At 46.4% G+C, this 18,649-nt stretch overlaps 2 protein-coding genes across 14 annotated transcripts in view; both read right to left on the bottom strand.

Moving 5' to 3' along the window:
* Positions 1–14,625, bottom strand: part of Prkag1 (protein kinase AMP-activated non-catalytic subunit gamma 1) — a 31,398-nt gene extending 16,773 nt beyond the window's left edge. Inside the window, exons 1-2 of one of the 3 annotated variants that reach the window (XM_045153259.1) lie at positions 14,522–14,625; positions 7,687–7,732 (exon numbers count right to left, since the gene is read on the bottom strand). In XM_045153259.1, coding sequence (XP_045009194.1) covers positions 7,687–7,732; positions 14,522–14,530 — 55 coding nt within the window. In that variant the 5' untranslated portion in view covers positions 14,531–14,625. Of the gene's footprint in view, positions 1–5,819; positions 5,849–7,686; positions 7,733–14,071; positions 14,408–14,521 lie in introns of those variants that run through there. The other 2 variants (XM_004668572.2, XM_045153260.1) reach the window with 2 other exon arrangements.
* Positions 14,626–15,021: 396 nt separating this feature from the next.
* The window catches only part of Kmt2d (lysine methyltransferase 2D), a 43,395-nt gene continuing 39,767 nt past the window's right edge, over positions 15,022–18,649 (bottom strand). For all 11 annotated transcript variants that reach the window (XM_045151519.1, XM_045151516.1, XM_045151513.1 and 8 more), the window contains exons 52-55: positions 18,297–18,582; positions 18,028–18,101; positions 17,802–17,910; positions 15,022–17,659 (exon numbers count right to left, since the gene is read on the bottom strand). In XM_045151519.1, the coding sequence (XP_045007454.1) occupies positions 17,567–17,659; positions 17,802–17,910; positions 18,028–18,101; positions 18,297–18,582 (562 nt within the window). In that variant the 3' untranslated portion in view covers positions 15,022–17,566. The remainder of the gene's footprint in view (positions 17,660–17,801; positions 17,911–18,027; positions 18,102–18,296; positions 18,583–18,649) is intronic.

Genomic DNA, 18,649 nt, shown 5'->3' on the forward strand with positions numbered 1-18,649 from the left:
AGTACCCTCTTTTCCCTCATCCCTGCCCCCATTCCATTGGGGACCCTCCTCACTGGGGTTGCAGGTTAAGTACAAAAGAAATTCTGAAAATTCAACTTAGATCGCCTACAGACTCAATTAAAAGGTTTAAAAAAATTAGATGGTTTTAACACTTACTATAATAATATCTTTTTTTAATTTTTTTTTTTCAAGGTAGGGTCTTACTCTAGAGTTCAGGTTGACCTGCAATTCACTAGGTAGTCTCAGGGTGGCCTTGAACACATGGTGATCCTCCTACCTCTGCCTCCCGAGTGCTGGGATTAAAGGTGTGGGCCACTCCACCCAGCTATAATAACTTAAATTTCTTTTTTTAATAAAATATTTTAATTTTAATTTATTCATTTGAGAAAAAGAGGGAGGGAGGGAGAAGGAGGCAGAGAGAGAGAATGGGCATGGCAGGGCCTCCAGCCACTGCAAATGAACTCAGATGTATGCACCACCTTGTACATCTGGCTTACGTGGGTCCTGGCGAGTTGAACCTGGGTCCTTTGCCTTTGCAGGCAAGTGTCTTAACCGCTAAGCCATCTCTCCAGCCCAGTAACTTAATTTCTGCAGATTGCTTAACTTAAGTTTGTGGAGAGAACAATGTAACATGGTTATAGAAGTTAAACAGATAAAAGTTTACTCGTTAATGACAAAGGCCATTGTTATTTGTCCCATATTCAAGTTCAGATCCTCCAGGGTATGAATACCATCCTTCTCTGTGCCCCTACAGAGGTCTCACAAGAGAGTGATGATTTCATGTTGGGGCTCCATTGGAGACCCACTCTCTCCTACATGAAACTAGACCTGGTTTTCCTTATACCAGGTAACAGACACTCTAGCAGTAAGAAAACTTGGCACCTCCAAAGGACGATAATATTCTTCAGCTAGACCTGTTTTACAAAAAAGGGAAAGAAATAGACTGAGTTGTTTTATCTCTGAGACCATCCAAAACTGACCCAGAGGCATGGGTTAGACCCCTCAGGCTTCTCAATTTCCTGACAGATAGAGCTATAAGACCTTAAATTCCAGGGCTCAACTGTGCCAAGACACTATAAAGTATTTAAGATCAGTTTTGTCAGAGAAACTGGGGCATTAATGAAAGGAGAGGAGGCCTACATCTCCTGCTCATTCCCTGGGACCCTTAAGTAACTCAGGACATTCTTTAGATTCACAAGGTTCATATGTGGCAGAACCTGCCAGTAAAGAATTACACAAGAAATAGAGACAAAAAATCCAGAGTTTAGCTGGGCATGGTGGCGCATACCTTTAATCCCACCACTAGGGAGGCAGAGGTAGGAGGACCACTGTGAGTTCGAGGCTACCCTGAGACTACATAGTGAATTCCAGGTCAGCTTTGACTAGAGCGAGACCCTACCTCGAAAAACCAAAAATAAAAAATCCAGAGTTTGAGGCCCACAATTCCTGTATCAATCCCAGCACTTAGGAGGCTGAGGTAGGAGGACTGCTGTGGGTTTAAGGCCAACCTGAATTACAGAATAAGTTCCAGGTTAGCCTGGGCTAGAGTGAGACTCTGCCTCAAAACAAAAGAGGTGGTGCTTGAATGCTGACTGGACGCCTTAAATGTAAAAGTGGGGCTGGAGAGATGGCTTAGCAGTTAAGGCACTTGCCTGCAAGACCTAAGGACCCATGTTCGATTCCCCAGTACCCACATAAGCCAGATGCCTAAGGTGGTGCATGTGCCTAGAAATTGTCTGCAGCAGCTAGAGGCCCTGGGATGCCCATTTTTTATCTGCCTCTCTAGCTCTTAAATAAGTAACTAGTGAACCTTTTTGACTGTGAGCCATTCAATAGTTGTATTTTTAAGGTTTCCCCTTAAGGGGGTTCTAGACAGGATTATTCAGTTCTGAGCTTGGAAAAGTGAAGTCTGTGGAAGCACTGTGGAAGTTGAATGGGCAAAGGGCTGGAGGCTCAGCACCACTGCAGTTCACTTTAGACTCCCATTGTCAGCAAAGTACCTCAGGTCATCCCTGTATTTTTTTTCTTTTCTGAAATGTTATGTGTGCGTGCACATCAAAGTCTCTTACCAACAAATGAAATCTAGTTTTACATAGGTCGCTGGGGAATTGAAGCTAGACCAGCAGACTTTGCAAGCAAGTGCCTTTAACTACTGAACCACGTCCCAAGGCCCTCTGCAGACCCTACCATTTTCCTGGGTGAGAAGGGACAAGTTTCCAATATTACACAATGGGATAGGAAGTCAGTATCTAACTGTTTCTTGGATTTTCAATACTTCTTGATTGTCCTTATAGTTAGCTTTAACCCTGTGATATCAGATCAGCTGTCATTTAATATTCTTACATCTACTTTCCAGCCTCCAAAATTCTTTATTATTATTTATTTATTTTGAGAGAGAAAAACGCAGAGAGAGAGAATATGTGTGTGCCAGGACCTTCAGCCTACTGTGAATGAACTCCAGACAGTTGCACTCCCTTGTGTGCATGTGACATTGCATCACTGTGTGTCTGGCTACATGGGACCTGAAGATTTGAACATGAGGTTTTAGGCTTCACAGGCAAGCACCTTAACTGCTAAGCCATCTCTCCAGCCCCCAAAATTCTTTTTTTTTTTTTTTAATTAAAGACAGAGGGAGAGAGGAAGGGAGGGAGGGAGGGAGGGAGAATATGGGTGTGACAGGGCTTCCAACCACTACAAACAAACTCCAAATGCATGCGCCACGATGTGCATTTGGCTAATGTGGGGCCTGGAGAGTCAAACCTGGGTCCTTAGGCTTTGCAGGCAAGTGCCTTAACCACTAAGCCAACTGTCTAGCCCCCCAAAATTCACCTGTTCCATTTTGGTGGGTTTGTAGGGTTTTTTTAATTTTTAATTTTTAAAAATTTTTTATTTATTTTTTTGAGAGCGACAGACAGAGAGAGAAAGACAGGTAGAGGGAGAGAGAGAGAATAGGCGCGCCAGGGCTTCCAGCCTCTGCAAACGAACTCCAGACGCATGCGCCCCCTTGTGCATCTGGCTAACGTGGGACCTGGGGAACCGAGCCTCGAACCGGGGTCCTTAGGCTTCACAGGCAAGCGCTTAACCGCTAAGCCATCTCTCCAGCCCGGGTTTTTTTTTTTTTTTTTAAGTACTATTTATTTATTTGAGAAAGAAACAGAGAGAAAAAGAGAGGGTGTGTCAGGGCCTCTAGACACTGCAAACAAACTCCAGATGCATGTGCTACCTTGTGCATCTGGCTTACATGGGTCCTGGGGAATACACACACAAGCAGAGGCCAGAGGAGACTGGCAGGTGTTCTCTTTTGTTCATCCATGTACTTCTTTGAGATAGAATATCTCACACAGCTGCTGTTTTTGTCAGCCCCAGTGGTTCTCCAGTTTCTACTCTGCTCCCCACAGGATTCAGATTACTGGCATGCATGGCCACATCCAACTATTTACATGGGTGCTAGGTAATCAATCTCAACCAATCTCAGATTCTGGCAGACCCTCATGGTTTCCAGAAAGTGTTCTTAACCCCTGAGCCATCTCCTCTGCCTTAAGAGTTTAGTTTTTACACATACATACATACATACACACATACACATAAATTCCAGGTTGGGAAGACAGCTCAGCAGTAAAAGGTGCTTCGCTTATCAAGCCTGCCAATCCTGGTTCAATTCCCGGTAACCACATAAAATTGAATGCACAGAGTGGCACAAGCATCTGGAGTTCATTTGCAGCAGCAAGAGGCCCAGATGTGCCCATGTGTGTGTGTGCTCTCTCTCTCTCTCTCAAATTAATGCAAATTTTTAAAAATTCCTTTAGAGACCTGGTGTGGTGGCACACACCTTTAATCTCAGCACTTGGGAGACAGAGGTAGGGGAATTGTCGTGAGTTCAAGGCCATCTTGAAACTATACAGTGAATTCCAGGTCAGCCTGAACTGGAGTGAGACCCTACCTCGGGGGGAAAAAAAATCCTTTAGGGGGCTGGAGGGAAGAGATGGCTTAGCTGTTAAGGCATTTGCCTATGAAGTCAAAGGACCCAAGTCTGATTTTCCAAGACCCATGTAAGCCAGATGTACAAGGTAGCACATGTGTCTGAAGGCCCTGACATGCCCAGTCTATCTGCCTCTCTCTCAAATAAATAAACAAATAAATAATAACTCCTTTAGAGTAACTTAAAGAATATTTATTTATTTATGTGTGTGTGGTGTGGTGTGGTGTGGTGGTATATACATGTGTGTGCAGATGCATGCACAGGAACTGTCTGGTGTCCTCTTATCATTTATCTGCATATTTTCTTTCTTTTTTTTTGGTTTTTCGAGATAGGGTCTCACTCTAGACCAGGCTGACCTGGAATTCACTATGGAGTCTCAGGGTGGCCTTGAACTCACAGCAATCCTCCTACCTCTGCCTCCCAAGTGCTGGGATTAAAGGCGTGCGCCACCACGCCTGGCTCATCTGCATATTTTCTTAAGACAGGGGTCTCTCCCTCAATCCACAGCTGCTGTCCACCAGCCAGCCCCCAAAATTCTCCAGTCTCTGCCCCCATGGGCTGGGGTTACAGATGTGCATGGCCACACACAGCTTTTTACAGTGGTTCTGGGGACTTGAACTTGGCAGTTTCTGCCAAACAGGGCCTCATGTTTAGGTGGCAAGTACTCTTAAATGCTTACTTATCTACCCAGCTTAATTGCTTTTTCGTTTTGGTTTTCAACTCCAGGCTGATCTGAAATTCACTGTGTAGTCTCAGAGGGACCTTGAATTCATGGTGATCCTCCTACCTCTGCTTCCTGAGCATTGGGATTAAAGGCATGTACCATCATGACTGGCCTTTTTTGCTTGTTCATTTTTATTTTGCTTTTAAAACATTTGATTTACTAAGGAATAGAACTAGGTCCTTAGGCTTTGCAGGCAAGCACCTTGACTAATGAACCATCTCTCCATCCCCTCTCTTCTTTCTGTGAGGTAGGGATTCACCCGAGCCCAGGCTGACCTGGAACTCACCAAGACCCTGTGCCCATATCCAGCTTTTTTTTCTTTCAGTTTATTGCATGAAATTACAGTAGCCCAAATTAAGAAAGAGAAACAGAATGGGCATGCCAGAGCCTCTAGCCACTGTAAATGAACTCCAGATGTGTGTGCCACCATGTGATTCTAGCTTATGTAGGAGGGAATCAAGCCTGGATCCTTAAGGCTTTGGAGGCAAGTATCTTAACCAGCCCCTTGCATTTATTTATTTATTTGTTTATGAGAGAAAAAGGCAGATAGAGAGAGAGAGTGGAAAAAAGTAAAAAGAAAAAGGACACCCCAAGGCCTTTAGCTGCCACAAATGAACTTCAGACTTAGGCTCCATCCTGTGTATCTGGCTTACATGGGTACTGGAAAATTGGACCTGGGTCCTTAGGCTTCACAGGCAAACACCTTAACCACTAAGCCATCTCTCCAGCCGCACCCCCCCCCCCCGCCCTTTATTTTTACTTTTTTTTTTTTTGGTTTTCTGAGGTAGTCTTGCTGTAAGCTCAGGCTGCCCTGGAATTCATTATTTAGTCTCAGGGTGGCCTTTAACTCATGGCAATCCTCCTATGTCTGCCTCCCAAGTGCTTGGATTAAAGGTATACGCCACCACGGCCGGCTCAGAATCTACCAACTTTCATTGGAAGGCATCATTATTTTACAATGAAAACTAAGAGTCAGATGTAGTGGCATACACCTTTAATGCCAGCACTCAGGAGGCAGAAGTAGGAGGATCGCTGTGAGTTGGAAGCCAGCCTAAGACTATGACTACATAGTGAATTCCAGGTTCCCTTCTTCAGTTCATTTCACAGTAAACTTACCTTGAAGGTACTCATTTGCCAGAGCTGAGGGGCTAAGAAAATAATGTTAGATTTAAAAAATCTAAATTATCAGGGCTGGAGAGATGGCTTAGCAGTTAAGCGCTTGCCTGTGAAGCCTAAGGGTCCCAGTTCGAGGCTCGATTCCCCAGGTCCCACGTTAGCCAGATGCACAAGGGGACGCCCACGTCTGGAGTTCGTTTGCAGTGGCTGGAGGCCCTGGTGCGCCCATTCTCTCTCTCCCTCTACCTGCCTCTTTCTCTTTCTGTCTCTCACAGTCACTTTGAAATAAATTAAAAATAAACAAAACATTAAAAAAAAATCTAAATTATCAGAATTACAAGAGGTAACAAAAATAAATCCTGGGCTAGTGAAATGGCTCAGTGGTTAAAGGCACTTGATTGCCGAGCCTGATAATCAGGTACCCACATAAAACCAGATGTGGCCGGGGTGGTGGAGCATGCCTTTAATCCCAGCACTTGGGAGGCAGAGGTAGGAGGAACAACATGAGTTCAAGACCACCCTGAGACTACATAGTAAATTCCAGGTCAGCCTGAGCTAGAGTGAGACCCTACCTTGAAAACCTAAAAAATAAAAAAAATTTAAAAAGCCAGATGCACAAGGTGGCACATGCGTCTACGTCTAGAGTCTGTTTAGAGGAGGCCATGGCATACCCATTCTCTTTCTCCATCTCTTTCTCAAGTAACTAAGTGTTAAAAAAAAAAAAAAAAAAATCCGGGCGTGGTGGCTCACGCCCTTAATCCCAGCACTCAGGAGGCAGAGGTAGAGGATCGCCGTGAGTTTGAGGACACCCTGAGACTACATAGTGAATTCCAGGTCAGTCTGGACTAGAGTGAAACCCTACCTCAAGAAACCAAAAATAAAATAAAATAAAATAAGGCCAGGTGTGGTGGTACATGCCTTTAATTCTAGCACTTGGGATGCTAAGGCAAGAGAATGCTGTGAGTTCGAGGCCACTCTGGAGCTACAGTGAATTCCAGGTTAGCTTGGGCTAAAGTGAACCACTACTTCCAATAAATAAATTCCAGTCAATAACTGATAGAGGGCTGGAGAGATGGCTTAGCGGTTAAGCGCTTACCTGTGAAGCCTAAGGACCCCAGTTCGAGGCTCGGTTCCCCAGGTCCCACGTTAGCCAGATGCACAAGGGGGCGCACGTGTCTGGAGTTTGTTTGCAGTGGCTGGAAGCCCTGGCTCGCCCCTTCTCTCTCTCTCCCTCTATCTGTCTTTCTCTCTGTCACTCTCAAATAAATAAATAAATAATGGACAAAAAATATTAAAAAAAAATAATAACTGATAGACCCCTAAATAATATATCCTAAGATCTCTGACAGTATACAACCTCTTGAAACTTGTACTCAGCCCCTATTTTAATCCTCTCGGAAAAAATGTATACCTTAATGCCATAAAGAAGCTGGGCGTGGTGACACACGCCTTTAATCCCAGCACTCGGGAGGCAGAGGTAGGATGATCACCGTGAGTTCAAGGCCACCCTGAGACTCCATAGTGAATTCCAGGTCAGTCTGGGCCAGAGTGAGATCCTACCTCGAAACCCCCCCCCAAAACAAAAATGTACTAGGAAGAATAGGAGTGTTCCTGAACCAAACCCTTCACCAGAAATGCTGTCAATTCTCCTTCCCTTCCCTTACACTCCCACTTCCATCTCTTTTCTTGAACTTAGGGCTCTGAGCATGATAGGCAAGCATTCTATTATGGAGTTAAATCACCATCAATTTTGCCTCTTTCCCTGGAAGAACCCTAGGAGACTCAAAGTACTACTGAAGACAAGTTACAGTCAGGCTATGGTTTTCACATACAAATTCCCTTCTTCAGTATCTCACAGTAAACTTACCTTGAAGGTACTCATTTGCCAGAGCTGAGGGGCTATCTGAAGTGACCTAGGATGAAAAGAGAGACAGAAAAGTCAGCTTTGCATAGAATCCATCCATTTTAGTCTATAGAAACATTAGAAAAAGGGTACCTGGGAGGCTAAGGCAGAAGGGTCACCACAAGTTTGAGGCTATCCTAGACTAGTAGTAAACTCCAGACCAGCCAGAGTTGCACAGCAAGACTGTCTCAACAACAACAAAAAAAGGCGGGGGTAGAGAGATTGCTCAGTGGATAAAATGCTTGGTGCACAATTGTTTCTCCAGTGCCCATAATAGTGCCAGGTGGGTGTGTTGGCCCACCTGGAATCCTAGACCTCATGAGGCAAAAAGAGGGGATTTGGGGGGTTAGCTGGATAGCCAGACAAGCCAAATAAGCAAGCTCTAGCTTCAAGTGAGACCTTGCTTCAGTAAATAAAGTGGAGACAATAATAGAGACCCAGTGTCAACTTCTGGCCTCCACACACATGGATAAGTACATGCATGTACTCTCTCACATGTATTTGCACGTACACACATACACACACAAAGGCTAATGGGTGTAGGACTATCGGTCAGTCATACAGTGCTTGTCTAGCATGCATGAGGCCCTAGATTCAATCCCCAGTACCTAGAAAAAGGACTAGAGAACTAATGTCTTCCTTTCAAAAGCACTGTTAAGGCCCTTCAAGAAATATTTCAGCCAGGTGTGGTGACACACTCCTATCATCCCAGTACTTGGAAGGTAGAGGCAGAAGGAACAGAAGTTCAAGGCATGCCTCAGCTACAAAGCAAGTTTGAGGCTAGACTAGGTTATATGAGAACCTGACTCAAAAATAAAACAAGAAGCCAAGCGTGGTATTGCACGCCCTTAATCCCAGCACTTGGTAGGAGGACTGCTGTGAATTTGAAGTCTACCTGAGACTACAAAGCAATTTCCAGTAAGTCTGAGCTACAGTGAAACCCTACCTCCAAAAACCAAAAGAAAAGTTCAAACCTGGGCTGGAAAGATGGCTTAGCGGTTAAGGTACCTACCAGCAAAGCCCAACAGCTCAGGTGTGATTGCCCAGTACCCACATATAGCCAGATGCACAAAGTGGCACATGTATCTGGAATTCATCAGCAGTGGCTAAAAGCCCTGGCATGCCCATTCATTCTCATTCTCCCTCCCTCCTTGCAAATAAATAAATAAAATATTTTTTAAAACTCTCTCTCAGCCAGGTGTGGTGGCATACACCTTTTATCCCAGGCAGAGGTAGGAGGATTGCTGAGAGTTCGAGGCCACCCTGAGACTACATAGTGAATTCCAGGTCAGCCTGAACTAGAGTTTGAGACCCTACTATGAAAAACCAAAAACAAAACAGAATTTATAAAACCCCCTCAAATAAATAAAAATTAAAAAAATATATATATATTGCCAGGTGTGATGGCGCATGCCTTTAATCCCAGCACTCAGGAGGTAGGAGGATCACCATGAGTTTGAGACTACACAGTGAATTCCAGGTCAGCCTGAGCTAGAGTGAGTAAGACCCTCCAAAAAATAAATAAGTAAATAATAAGTTAATTAAGATACATATTTTAAAAAGGGCTGGAAAGATGACTTAACATTAAGATTCAATTCCCCATTACCCATATAAGCCAGATGCACAAGACTGCATACATGTCTGGAGTTTGTTTGCAGTGGCTGGAGGCCCTGGTGTGCCCATTCTCTCTCTCAAATAAATAAATAAAAATTTAAAAATATATATAATTAAGAAACTCAAACTAAACCAACCATTAAGTATCAAAAGCTCAGAGTAGGGCTGGAGAGATGGCTCAGTAGTTAAGGCACTTGCCTGCAAAGTGTAAGGACCTGGGTTTGATGTCCCAGTACCCACATAAAGACAGATGCACAAGGTGGCACATGCATCTGGAGTTTGTTTGCAGTGACTGGAAGCCCTGGCCTGCCCATTCTTTCTCTCTCATTCATTAATTTAAAAAGCCAAGACTAGGGTGTAGGGAGATGGCTTGGTGGGTAAAGCACTTGCTGTACAAGACTGAGGCTCTGAGTTGGGACCCATGAAAACCCACATAAAGCTGGATCCAGCAGCATGACTACCTGTAATCCCACTTACTGCTCCTACAATGAGGTGGGAAACAGAGACAAGAGATTCCCCAGAAGCTCACAGGCCAGCTAACCAGACAACATAGCAATGAACAACAAAGAGACTCTGTTTCAAACAGGTGGACGGCAAGGACTGACAGTCAACATTGTCATCAATGTGCTATGGGATCCATGCATCTGTGAACACACACCCACACACACAAAAGCTAAAACTCAAGCCAGGTGTGGTGTTAGTTACACCTAAAATCCCAGAATTCTGGATACAGGGATAGGAGAAAAGTTTGAAACCAGCCTGGTCCACGTCTCAAAAACTGAAATAAATAAAAAGGCTGGGCATTATGGTGCACCTTTAGTAACAGCACTCACGAGGCTGAGGGAGAAGAATCACTGTGCATTCAAGGGCAGTCTGAGGCTACAGAGTCCCAGGTCATCCTGGGATAGAGACCCTGCCTCAAAACACCCCCCCAAAAGATACATACATGGTATTTACCATAGTCCCATAACCTATACAAAGGCACAGAGCCGGGAATGGTGGTGCACGCCTTTAATCCCAGCACTGGGAAGGCAGATATAGGAGGATCACTGTGAGTTCGAGGCCACTCTGAAACTACATACTGAATTCCAGGTCAGCCTGGGCTAGAGCAAGATGCTACCTTGAAAACACAAAAAGAAAAAGGCACAGAAATAGCTACTTCTGAAAATTATGACACCCATCCTATGATTCTTTTTTTGTTTTGTTTTTCAAGGTAGGGTCTCACTCTAGCCCAGGCTGACCTGGAATTCACTATGTAGTTTCAGGGTAGCCTCGAACTTATGGCAAGCCTCCTACCTCTGCCTCCCAAGTGCTGGGATCAAAGGTGTGTACCACCACACCCAGCTCTAATGTTTTGTGGTTTTTTTTTGTAATCATTTGTTTTATTTATTTGAGAGAGAAAGAGGTAGAGAGAGAGAGAATTGGTGTGCCAAGGCCTCTAGCCACTGCAAACTAACTACAGACGCATGCGCACCAGTTGTGCATCTGGCTGTATATAGGTACTGGGGAATTGAACCTGGGTCATTTGGCTTTGAAGGGAAGCACCTCAACTGCTAAGCCATCTCTTCTGTCCTCTAATAATGTTTTGTACTTGTATAGTACTGTGATACTTTTTCAGTCCCCTGTCATTTTTTAAACATATTTAATTTATTTATTAGAAAGGCCAGATGAGAGAGAGAATGGGTGAAGTAGGACCTCTAGCCACTGCAAATGAACTGCATATGTATGTGCCACCTTGTGCATCCAGCTTACATGGATACTGGGGAAGCAAAACTGGGTCCTTAGAGGTGGCAGGCAAGTGCCTTAACAGCTAAGCCATCTTGCCAGGCCCCATTTTTGTTTTTGAAACAAGGTCCCATGTAACTTAGGCTGGCCTCAAATTCAAGAGGTAGCCAAATCTGGCCTTGAACTCTTAATCTTCTTGCCTCCACCTCCTGAGTGCTAGGATTAACAGTGTGCACCACTACACCTAGCTCTCAGTATCCTGTCTTATTAAAACTGTATTAGAGACACAGGTTAGACCCGACACATAGGAGCAATTTCTTCTAAACTCTTGATCCATAGTTGTAATTGACAGCCATAGTTGATAGAGTCAAAATGTTTTAACACAGAACATTTGTCCCTTCATTCCTATTATCATCTCTTTTATTTCATTGCTATATTCACAGGTGCCTAAGACTTTAGTTGATCCTTCCTAACTTATACATAAGGGCCTCAAACGCTGAACTGTATACTACAACTGTCCCTCTTCATTTCTAGTCTAGACTTTGAACTTGTATTTTTTCACTTCTGCAATATTCTCTAGGCTCTTTTATTTTATAGTTTTGTGTGTGTGTGTTTGTGTGTGGGTGTGTGGTAGGAACTGAAGACTGAAGCCCGGCCTGTGCATGTTAGGCAGGTGTTCTTCCACTGAGTTATATCCCCAGCACTGCAGCATTCCCTAAATTGTCTCCTTGCTGGAAATACAGCTTCTACATCTTTTGTGCTTTCAGCAAGTTCTCTCAAGAATGCAGCTCATTTGGGGGGGGGGGGCTGGAGAGATAGTTCGGCAGTTAAGGAGCTTGCCTGCAAAGCCTAAGGATCCAGGTTTGATTCCCCAGTATCCACGTAAAGCCAGATGCAGAAGGTGGTGCATGCATCTGGAGTTTGTTTGCAGTGGCTGGAGGCCCTGGCATGTCCATTCTCTCTCAGTCTGTCTCTTTCTCTCAATTTTTTTTTTTGTTTGTTTTTTGTTTTTTGTTTTTCAAGGTAGGGTCTCACTCTAGCTCAGACTGACCTGGAATTCACTCTGCATTCTCAGGGTGGCCTCGAACTCACAGTGATCCTCTTACTTCTGCCTCCTGAGTGCTGGGATTAAAGGCATGCGCCAACACGCCCGGCTTCAAATAAATAATTTTTAAAGCAACTCATTTGGAAAAGATTTTCGCCTCCAGGCACCTAAAAGTACTTTATTTTTTAAATTTTTTTTTTTTTTTTTTGAGGTAGAGTCTCACTCTAGCCCAGGCTGACCTGGAATTCACTATGTATTCTCAGGGTGGCCGCAAACTCACAGCAATCCTCCTACCACTGCCTCCCGAGTGTCAGTGCTGGGATCAAAACAAAAACCAACAACCAAAATTCCAACCTTGTAGCTTGGGTCTGAGTTATAAGTTTATATAAAAAATTAAAAACTATACAACGTTCTTTACTAATCCCAGTGCATGTGCTATCACCCCCAGTTCTTTTTTATTTATTTAAGAGAGAAAGAAAGAGGCACAGAGAGAGAGAGAATGGGTGCACCTGGGCCTTCAGCTGGGGCAAATGAACTCCAGATGCATGTGCCCCCTTGTGCATCTGGCTTAAATGGGTCCTTTGGCTTTGCACACAAGCACCTTAACCACTAAGCCATCTCTCCAGCCCCTGAAAGCACTTTCTAAAGTGGTTCAGTCCAAACAGAAAGCTGTTAAGAACATTCTTCAAAGTACACGTACTACTTTGCTTATCTTCCTCTGTCCCTTCCTACAAAACAAAGGTTAGAGCCAGGTGTGGTGGCACAATCAGTGCTGTAATCCCAGACTGGGCCAAGAGGATTGCCACAAGCGTGAGGCCAACCCGGGACTACTGAGACTGCTCAAAATTAGCACAATATGCAATTCCAATCTCCAAGATGGCTTACTTTTCTAGTCGTTTCTTATGTGACCAAACTCCAAGGTTCTGACACCACCACGCTCACTCCTAGTTATTCTCTGTATACCCCCATCTCTATGCCCTTGCTCACTCTGCAATGCCTCTCCTAGGTCCACTGTAATTTCTCTTTCCTCTATACTTCCAGTCCTTTGCATACTGATGATAGCACTTTCTATAGTCTACCTTAACTCATAGTGTCACTAGCTCTCTCCCACCCCCTTCCAACCCAGTACATAAATCATTAGGGCTAAATTCAAAAAATACACATAATCTTCTGAAACTGTAATAATCTGTAAATAAATGAAAAATGTTAATGTTATTTTGAACTTATTGGAATCAGACTATTTCTACTCAAAATACAGTTTGGGCATGGTGATGCACACCTTTAATTCCATCACTCAGGAGGCAGAGGTAGGAAGAACACCTTGAGTTTGAGGCCACCCTGAGACTATATAGTGAATTCCAGGTCTTCCTGGGCAAGAGCAAGACCTTACCTTGAAAAACAAAAATAAAAAACAAGCAAACAAACAAAAAAAACACGTCTTGCTCTGTAGAAAATGATCCCCTTGGATGGATGATGATCAATTGGGTATCACTTTACCACTTTAGTCTGCTTTCTTGTTTATAACCTAAGACAGGCCACCTTTGCATGCAAAATATGCGGCTAAGAATTACTCTGGGCATCGAAGTAATTGATCCAAAGAAAAGTGAATCTGCAGTCCTCACACAACTACACAGTAGCAAATGATAAAACATGAGCTGTCTGCAGAGGACAGCATGGTTAAAAACCGTACTGCACAGAGTTCTAGAGTGCCAGAGAAAGGCTCCTGAGAATGAAGTGGATCAAACACAGCAGACAAACCTGCAGCATCTGTAAGAGGGTGACAGGGACCTGCCACTATTGGTTAATGCTGCTCGCCAAGAACAAGCTATGTCAACATGCCTGCTTTAAAGTCCCAGAGCAGGAAACGACCTAAACTTGTCCAAGGGACACTGTGGCCTGCAACACTGGGATTCCCCTCCCCCCTTCGGAAACCTCAATTCTGTCTTATTTAAGGAATGTAACTACCTTGGACGCAGTATAAGTCTTTTAGATGTCCCTCCTACCACCAGGAATTGCAGGAAAGACACCACCAACCAGGGTCCAGGAGCTGCCTGCAAGCGGGAGTCCCCCGCGTACAAAGCCAGATTACAAGCCCGCTCTCTCACGCAAACTTCTGGAAGGGCCTGAGGGGCTAACCGGAAGGAGATCCGAAGCTACCAAGGAGTACGTGGGCTCCGAGGAGGGAGCCAGGATCACAGCCCACTCGGGCTGAGGAGATCCCGGACCCAAGGCCGGCACGGGCGTGGCCCAGTCCTAGGAAATGCGGCAGCGAGGGAGCCGAGGGTCCGCGCAGGACAGACCCAGTCACCCGTCGCTGGCTCGACACCAGCGCTAACCCCTGCCCGGCCCTCCCAGGCTCCTAGCCGGGGTCTCGGGCTCTACAGCGCCCCCGCGCCGCCCTGCTGCGCCGCTCACCGTCTCCATTGCAAAAGGCGCCAGGCGGCTCCGCTCGCTTTGGGAAGCGCTCTTGGGGCCGACCCCGCCCCATGTCCGGTGCAGCTACGCCACTTCCGCTTGCGTCACGGCTGACGCAGGCCCAGGGCGGACGGCGGGAGCCCACCCTTCCGGCGGCAGTGGCTTAGGCTGGCCCGGACTACCGCCCTCCCGGAGTCCTCTAGGGCCTTAGGATCTGGCTGACGGCGAGGGTCATGGGTCGGAGCCGCTTGTATTTAAAATGTTCTTTTTTTATTTGTCGTTTAAAAACAAACTTGGAAGAAGCAAAATCCAAAACTTGCCCTTTGCCTCTCGCAACATAAATTATGTACAGTTCAGAATGATCGCTGATACAAAACATGCCAAGGACAGGGACGCTGGGGGTGGAGGGAGAGAGAGCGCTTTAAAAAATGGAACTATTTCATCCGTTGTTACGAAGGACCAACCTTGCTGTACAGGTACACACAACACAAAATAAAGTCTTCACGGGATTCACACTTGTCAGCGATTTATTTTTTTTTTTAAAAAAAGAGGGAGGGTCCTGGAGGTGAAGGTAGAAGAAGGTAAGGGGGAAACTGAAAACTGAATATGTGCAAGTGTAAACCAACCCAAAATACAAACACGGGAGGAGGGGAACTCTGATGCAATTATACAGGCAGGGTACTTTAAAAAAAAAAAAAAAAAACCAACAACCAAAATTCCAACCTTGTAGCTTGGGTCTGAGTTATAAGTTTATATAAAAATTAAAAACTGTATAACGTTTCTTCACTAAATTCTACAGGACTATCGGATACCTAGCATACGCTTACAACGTCTGTCCCATCTCCTTTCCCCAGTTCAGGGTCCAAGCCCCAACTAGAGACTGACTCACAGGAACCAAACTTCCCTCCCTATGCCTAGACCTTGTCGCTCTAGCTTTGGGGGCCACAGCCTTGTCTTCTCACTCTGATCTTATTACAGTGGTTCCTGTGGGAGTGGGGTATGTTACTCTCTTTGAACATTTGCAGCTTGAAACAGTTGAGGAAGCAGCTTAAAAAAAAAAAAAAAAAAAGGAAAAGAAAGAAAGAAATCTCCCTACCCCCATCAATCCACAATCCCCCAAATTCAAAACAAAACAAAAACAAACCTAAAATCACAACAGCAACCATGCTCCCCCTCTAGCAGGCCTGCCCATTTGCCACCATCAAGCCCAACCCTACCTACACTCCAGACGGCTGATTCTTGAAAGTATTAATTACAAAATGCCCTTTGCCCACAGCCCCTAGAAGAGAACTGCATATAAGCTTCATCTTCATCCCCGTGGCTCCCTACCAAAGAGGGGTTTGGGCCTTACCCACTCCCACCCCCAGGAAGAGGTTCAACTGCAGCACAAGCTTGGGCAGAATGAGGAAGGAAAGAAAGGCAGAGAACCCAAAATTCTCTGGCTCCCCCTGGGGCCAGCTCACTTTTGTGCGTTATTACATAGTCCAACTATACAACGGGGTGCGAATCACCCAGCCTCTCTCTATACCCCCACCTTACAGCAGTCACAGCCAGGGGGTGGGGAGTGGGGGGGTGAGGAAAGGGCGGTAGGTTGGGTAATGGAGGGGGCTCCCCCACAAGGGGAGCTCCATGTATCCGCCCCACACCCCCCTACCATTTATAAACTGGTTTTGTAAAAAGAAAATAGATATATTTATATAGAATATATAAAGCACAAAATTAGTAGTTTTACATTTGCTCTCCCCGGGGGTGGGGGGAGAGGGGAGGGTTCTCACCTCCTGCCGGCTCCCCCATGCCCCACAAGACTATGTACAATCCCATGTATAAATAGATAAATACCCCCCACCCTCCCCGTGCTGACACTAAGCTCCCCACCCCCACATCACCACCCCTTCCCACCAGACCAGCAGCAGTTTGGTGACTGAGGGAAAGTGGGAGCTCCGGGCCACACCCTGCCTCACTGGGTATGGGCATGCCACTCAGGGATAGCCCTCACCCTACTCCCCACCCACCCTATCCAAGGGCTGGAGGACAGATGGGCTTATGATGAGGTTGGGAAAACTAGAGATTTCCTGGTCCTAGGTTTAGCACACCCCTCCTGCCTCCATGTCCAGATGGAGAAGGAAGGCCTAGAGCAACTAGGGGCCAGTCATCCCCTATCTTCATCACCATTTGCCTCAACCACCATCCCATGCCCATAATTAAAAACAAAGATGGATTTTTTTGTTGTTGTTTTTTTCTTCCTCCTCCTACCCCCCTTCCACCCACTCAGAAGAGGGCAGTGAGGTGGGGGAGAGGGATGGGGCAGTAGGGGGCTTGGAGAGGGTCTCACATTTCAAAACAGCAAAAAATCCAACACTTAAATGAGGTAGGTGTGGGTGCGGGGTCTCCTTGCCCGGCTTGCCCAGCTTGCCCTCATGGGCATCTGGATGCCTCTTTCCCGTTCATGTTGCATTTGTCAGAGTGGAAAACAAGGAAACACAACCCATAGAGAGACAGAAACACAGAGGAGAAGAGGGAGACAGAGACAGATCTAGAGGGAAGGGGATGGGGGTGAGGGTAGGGGCAGGACCCGGCAGGCAGGGCCAGGTGTGGGACCCGGCCTTTGGGATTGTCAAGCTTAGTCAAGTCTCTTTGCAGCCTTGAGTTGGGCCGGAGAGGTTGGTGGGGGCAGCAGGGCTATGAGGCCCGGCCACACATCCTCCCCGCCCCCCACTGCTGCCCCCCAGATGCTTCTGGGTAGTTCCCGGCCCATATCCCCCTCAAACCTGAGATGCCCAATGGCTGCTTCTGTCTGGCCCCTCCTGGGGCTGGGGGCAGAGATGCCAGCCTGAGGGCTGGTGGTGGGGAAGAAGGTTGTCCCTGGTGCCCAGGGTGGGCTTGGCCTAGGGCCCTCTGCCCCAGCCTCCTGCTCCAGGGGCTCCGGTCAGCCGGCAGCCCCAGCCCTGGGTCCTGGCTCTGGCTGCTACCTCTCTTCCCCCTCATCCCTTTCAGGGAAGAGGCTGGGGTTGGGGAAACTCCCCTGCCTGGTAGCCTCAAAGCTCCTTAGTTCATCCATTTCCGACAATTCCAGGCTCCACAGTGACAGGGGATCTTGTGCTGATCGTCCTCAAAATCAAACTGATAGTCATAGGTCAGCTAGAAAGAAAAGAGGGCAGAATCAAGGTTTGCTCCCAGAGGAAGGGGTGAGAGGTTTAGATTTGGAACCAGGTCCTGGGGAATGGCAGAGGGGAGAAAAGGAGGAGCTGCTTTGTCACCTACTCTGAATGCTTCCTCTCACCTCCTCTCCTTTGGGGATTCGCCGGCTGGAGATGATGATGATTTTATCCTCTTTGTCAAATGTCACGACTTCCGCCACACAGTTAGGGGCACAGGAATGGTTAATGTACCTGGGTAATGGGACAGAGTCAGTAATGTGAGGCAACTGACTGGAGACAATGTTCCTTGTTGGCCTATACCCAGAAGGCCTTCCTGAGGGATCCCTACCCTAAATCCCTTTCTCTCACCTGGCAGGGCCTCCTGTCAATGTAGCATCAATCACATGTTCATTGTTTATTCGAAACATGTAGATCCCTCGATTCTACAGAGGAAGAGGTTGCAGAAGAAGGGACAATTTTACCAAGAAGCAGACTTAGGCAGTAGGCTTATCTGGCACATCCTTCATTTCTCTTACTTCCTTCCCTCCCTGCAGTTTTCTAGCTACCCTCCTGGATCTAAACCTGCCCCTTGCTCCTTGGCTGAGGTGTACCACGACAGCCCCTCAGCCAGCCCATACCTGCTCCTCATAGATTTTCTCCCGGCGATTGGCCACCTCATTGCGAATGATGGTACCAATGTACTCGATGACCATAGTGTGCTTTTCTAAGTCCTTGGCTGCATAGAGCCCCAGGCCCTGGATACGGGAGCGAGCCAGATAAACGTTGTTCTTCCACTCAGTGCGCAGACGCCGGTACTGAGATGACTTGGAGTGCACAAACTGCTTGCTGTATGGGGTGTTGGTCTCGCCTGTGAAGGTGCTCTGATATGCCTTAGACATGCTGGTGCTGTTCAAGGTATGGGGCCTGGGAGGTGATACAGTCCATGACAAGACAGACTAAGCACACACTGCCCGCCTCCACCCTGGGAGCA

The sequence above is a fragment of the Jaculus jaculus genome, chromosome 6 (genome assembly GCF_020740685.1).
Source record: "Jaculus jaculus isolate mJacJac1 chromosome 6, mJacJac1.mat.Y.cur, whole genome shotgun sequence".
NCBI classification, from domain to species: Eukaryota; Metazoa; Chordata; class Mammalia; order Rodentia; family Dipodidae; genus Jaculus; species Jaculus jaculus.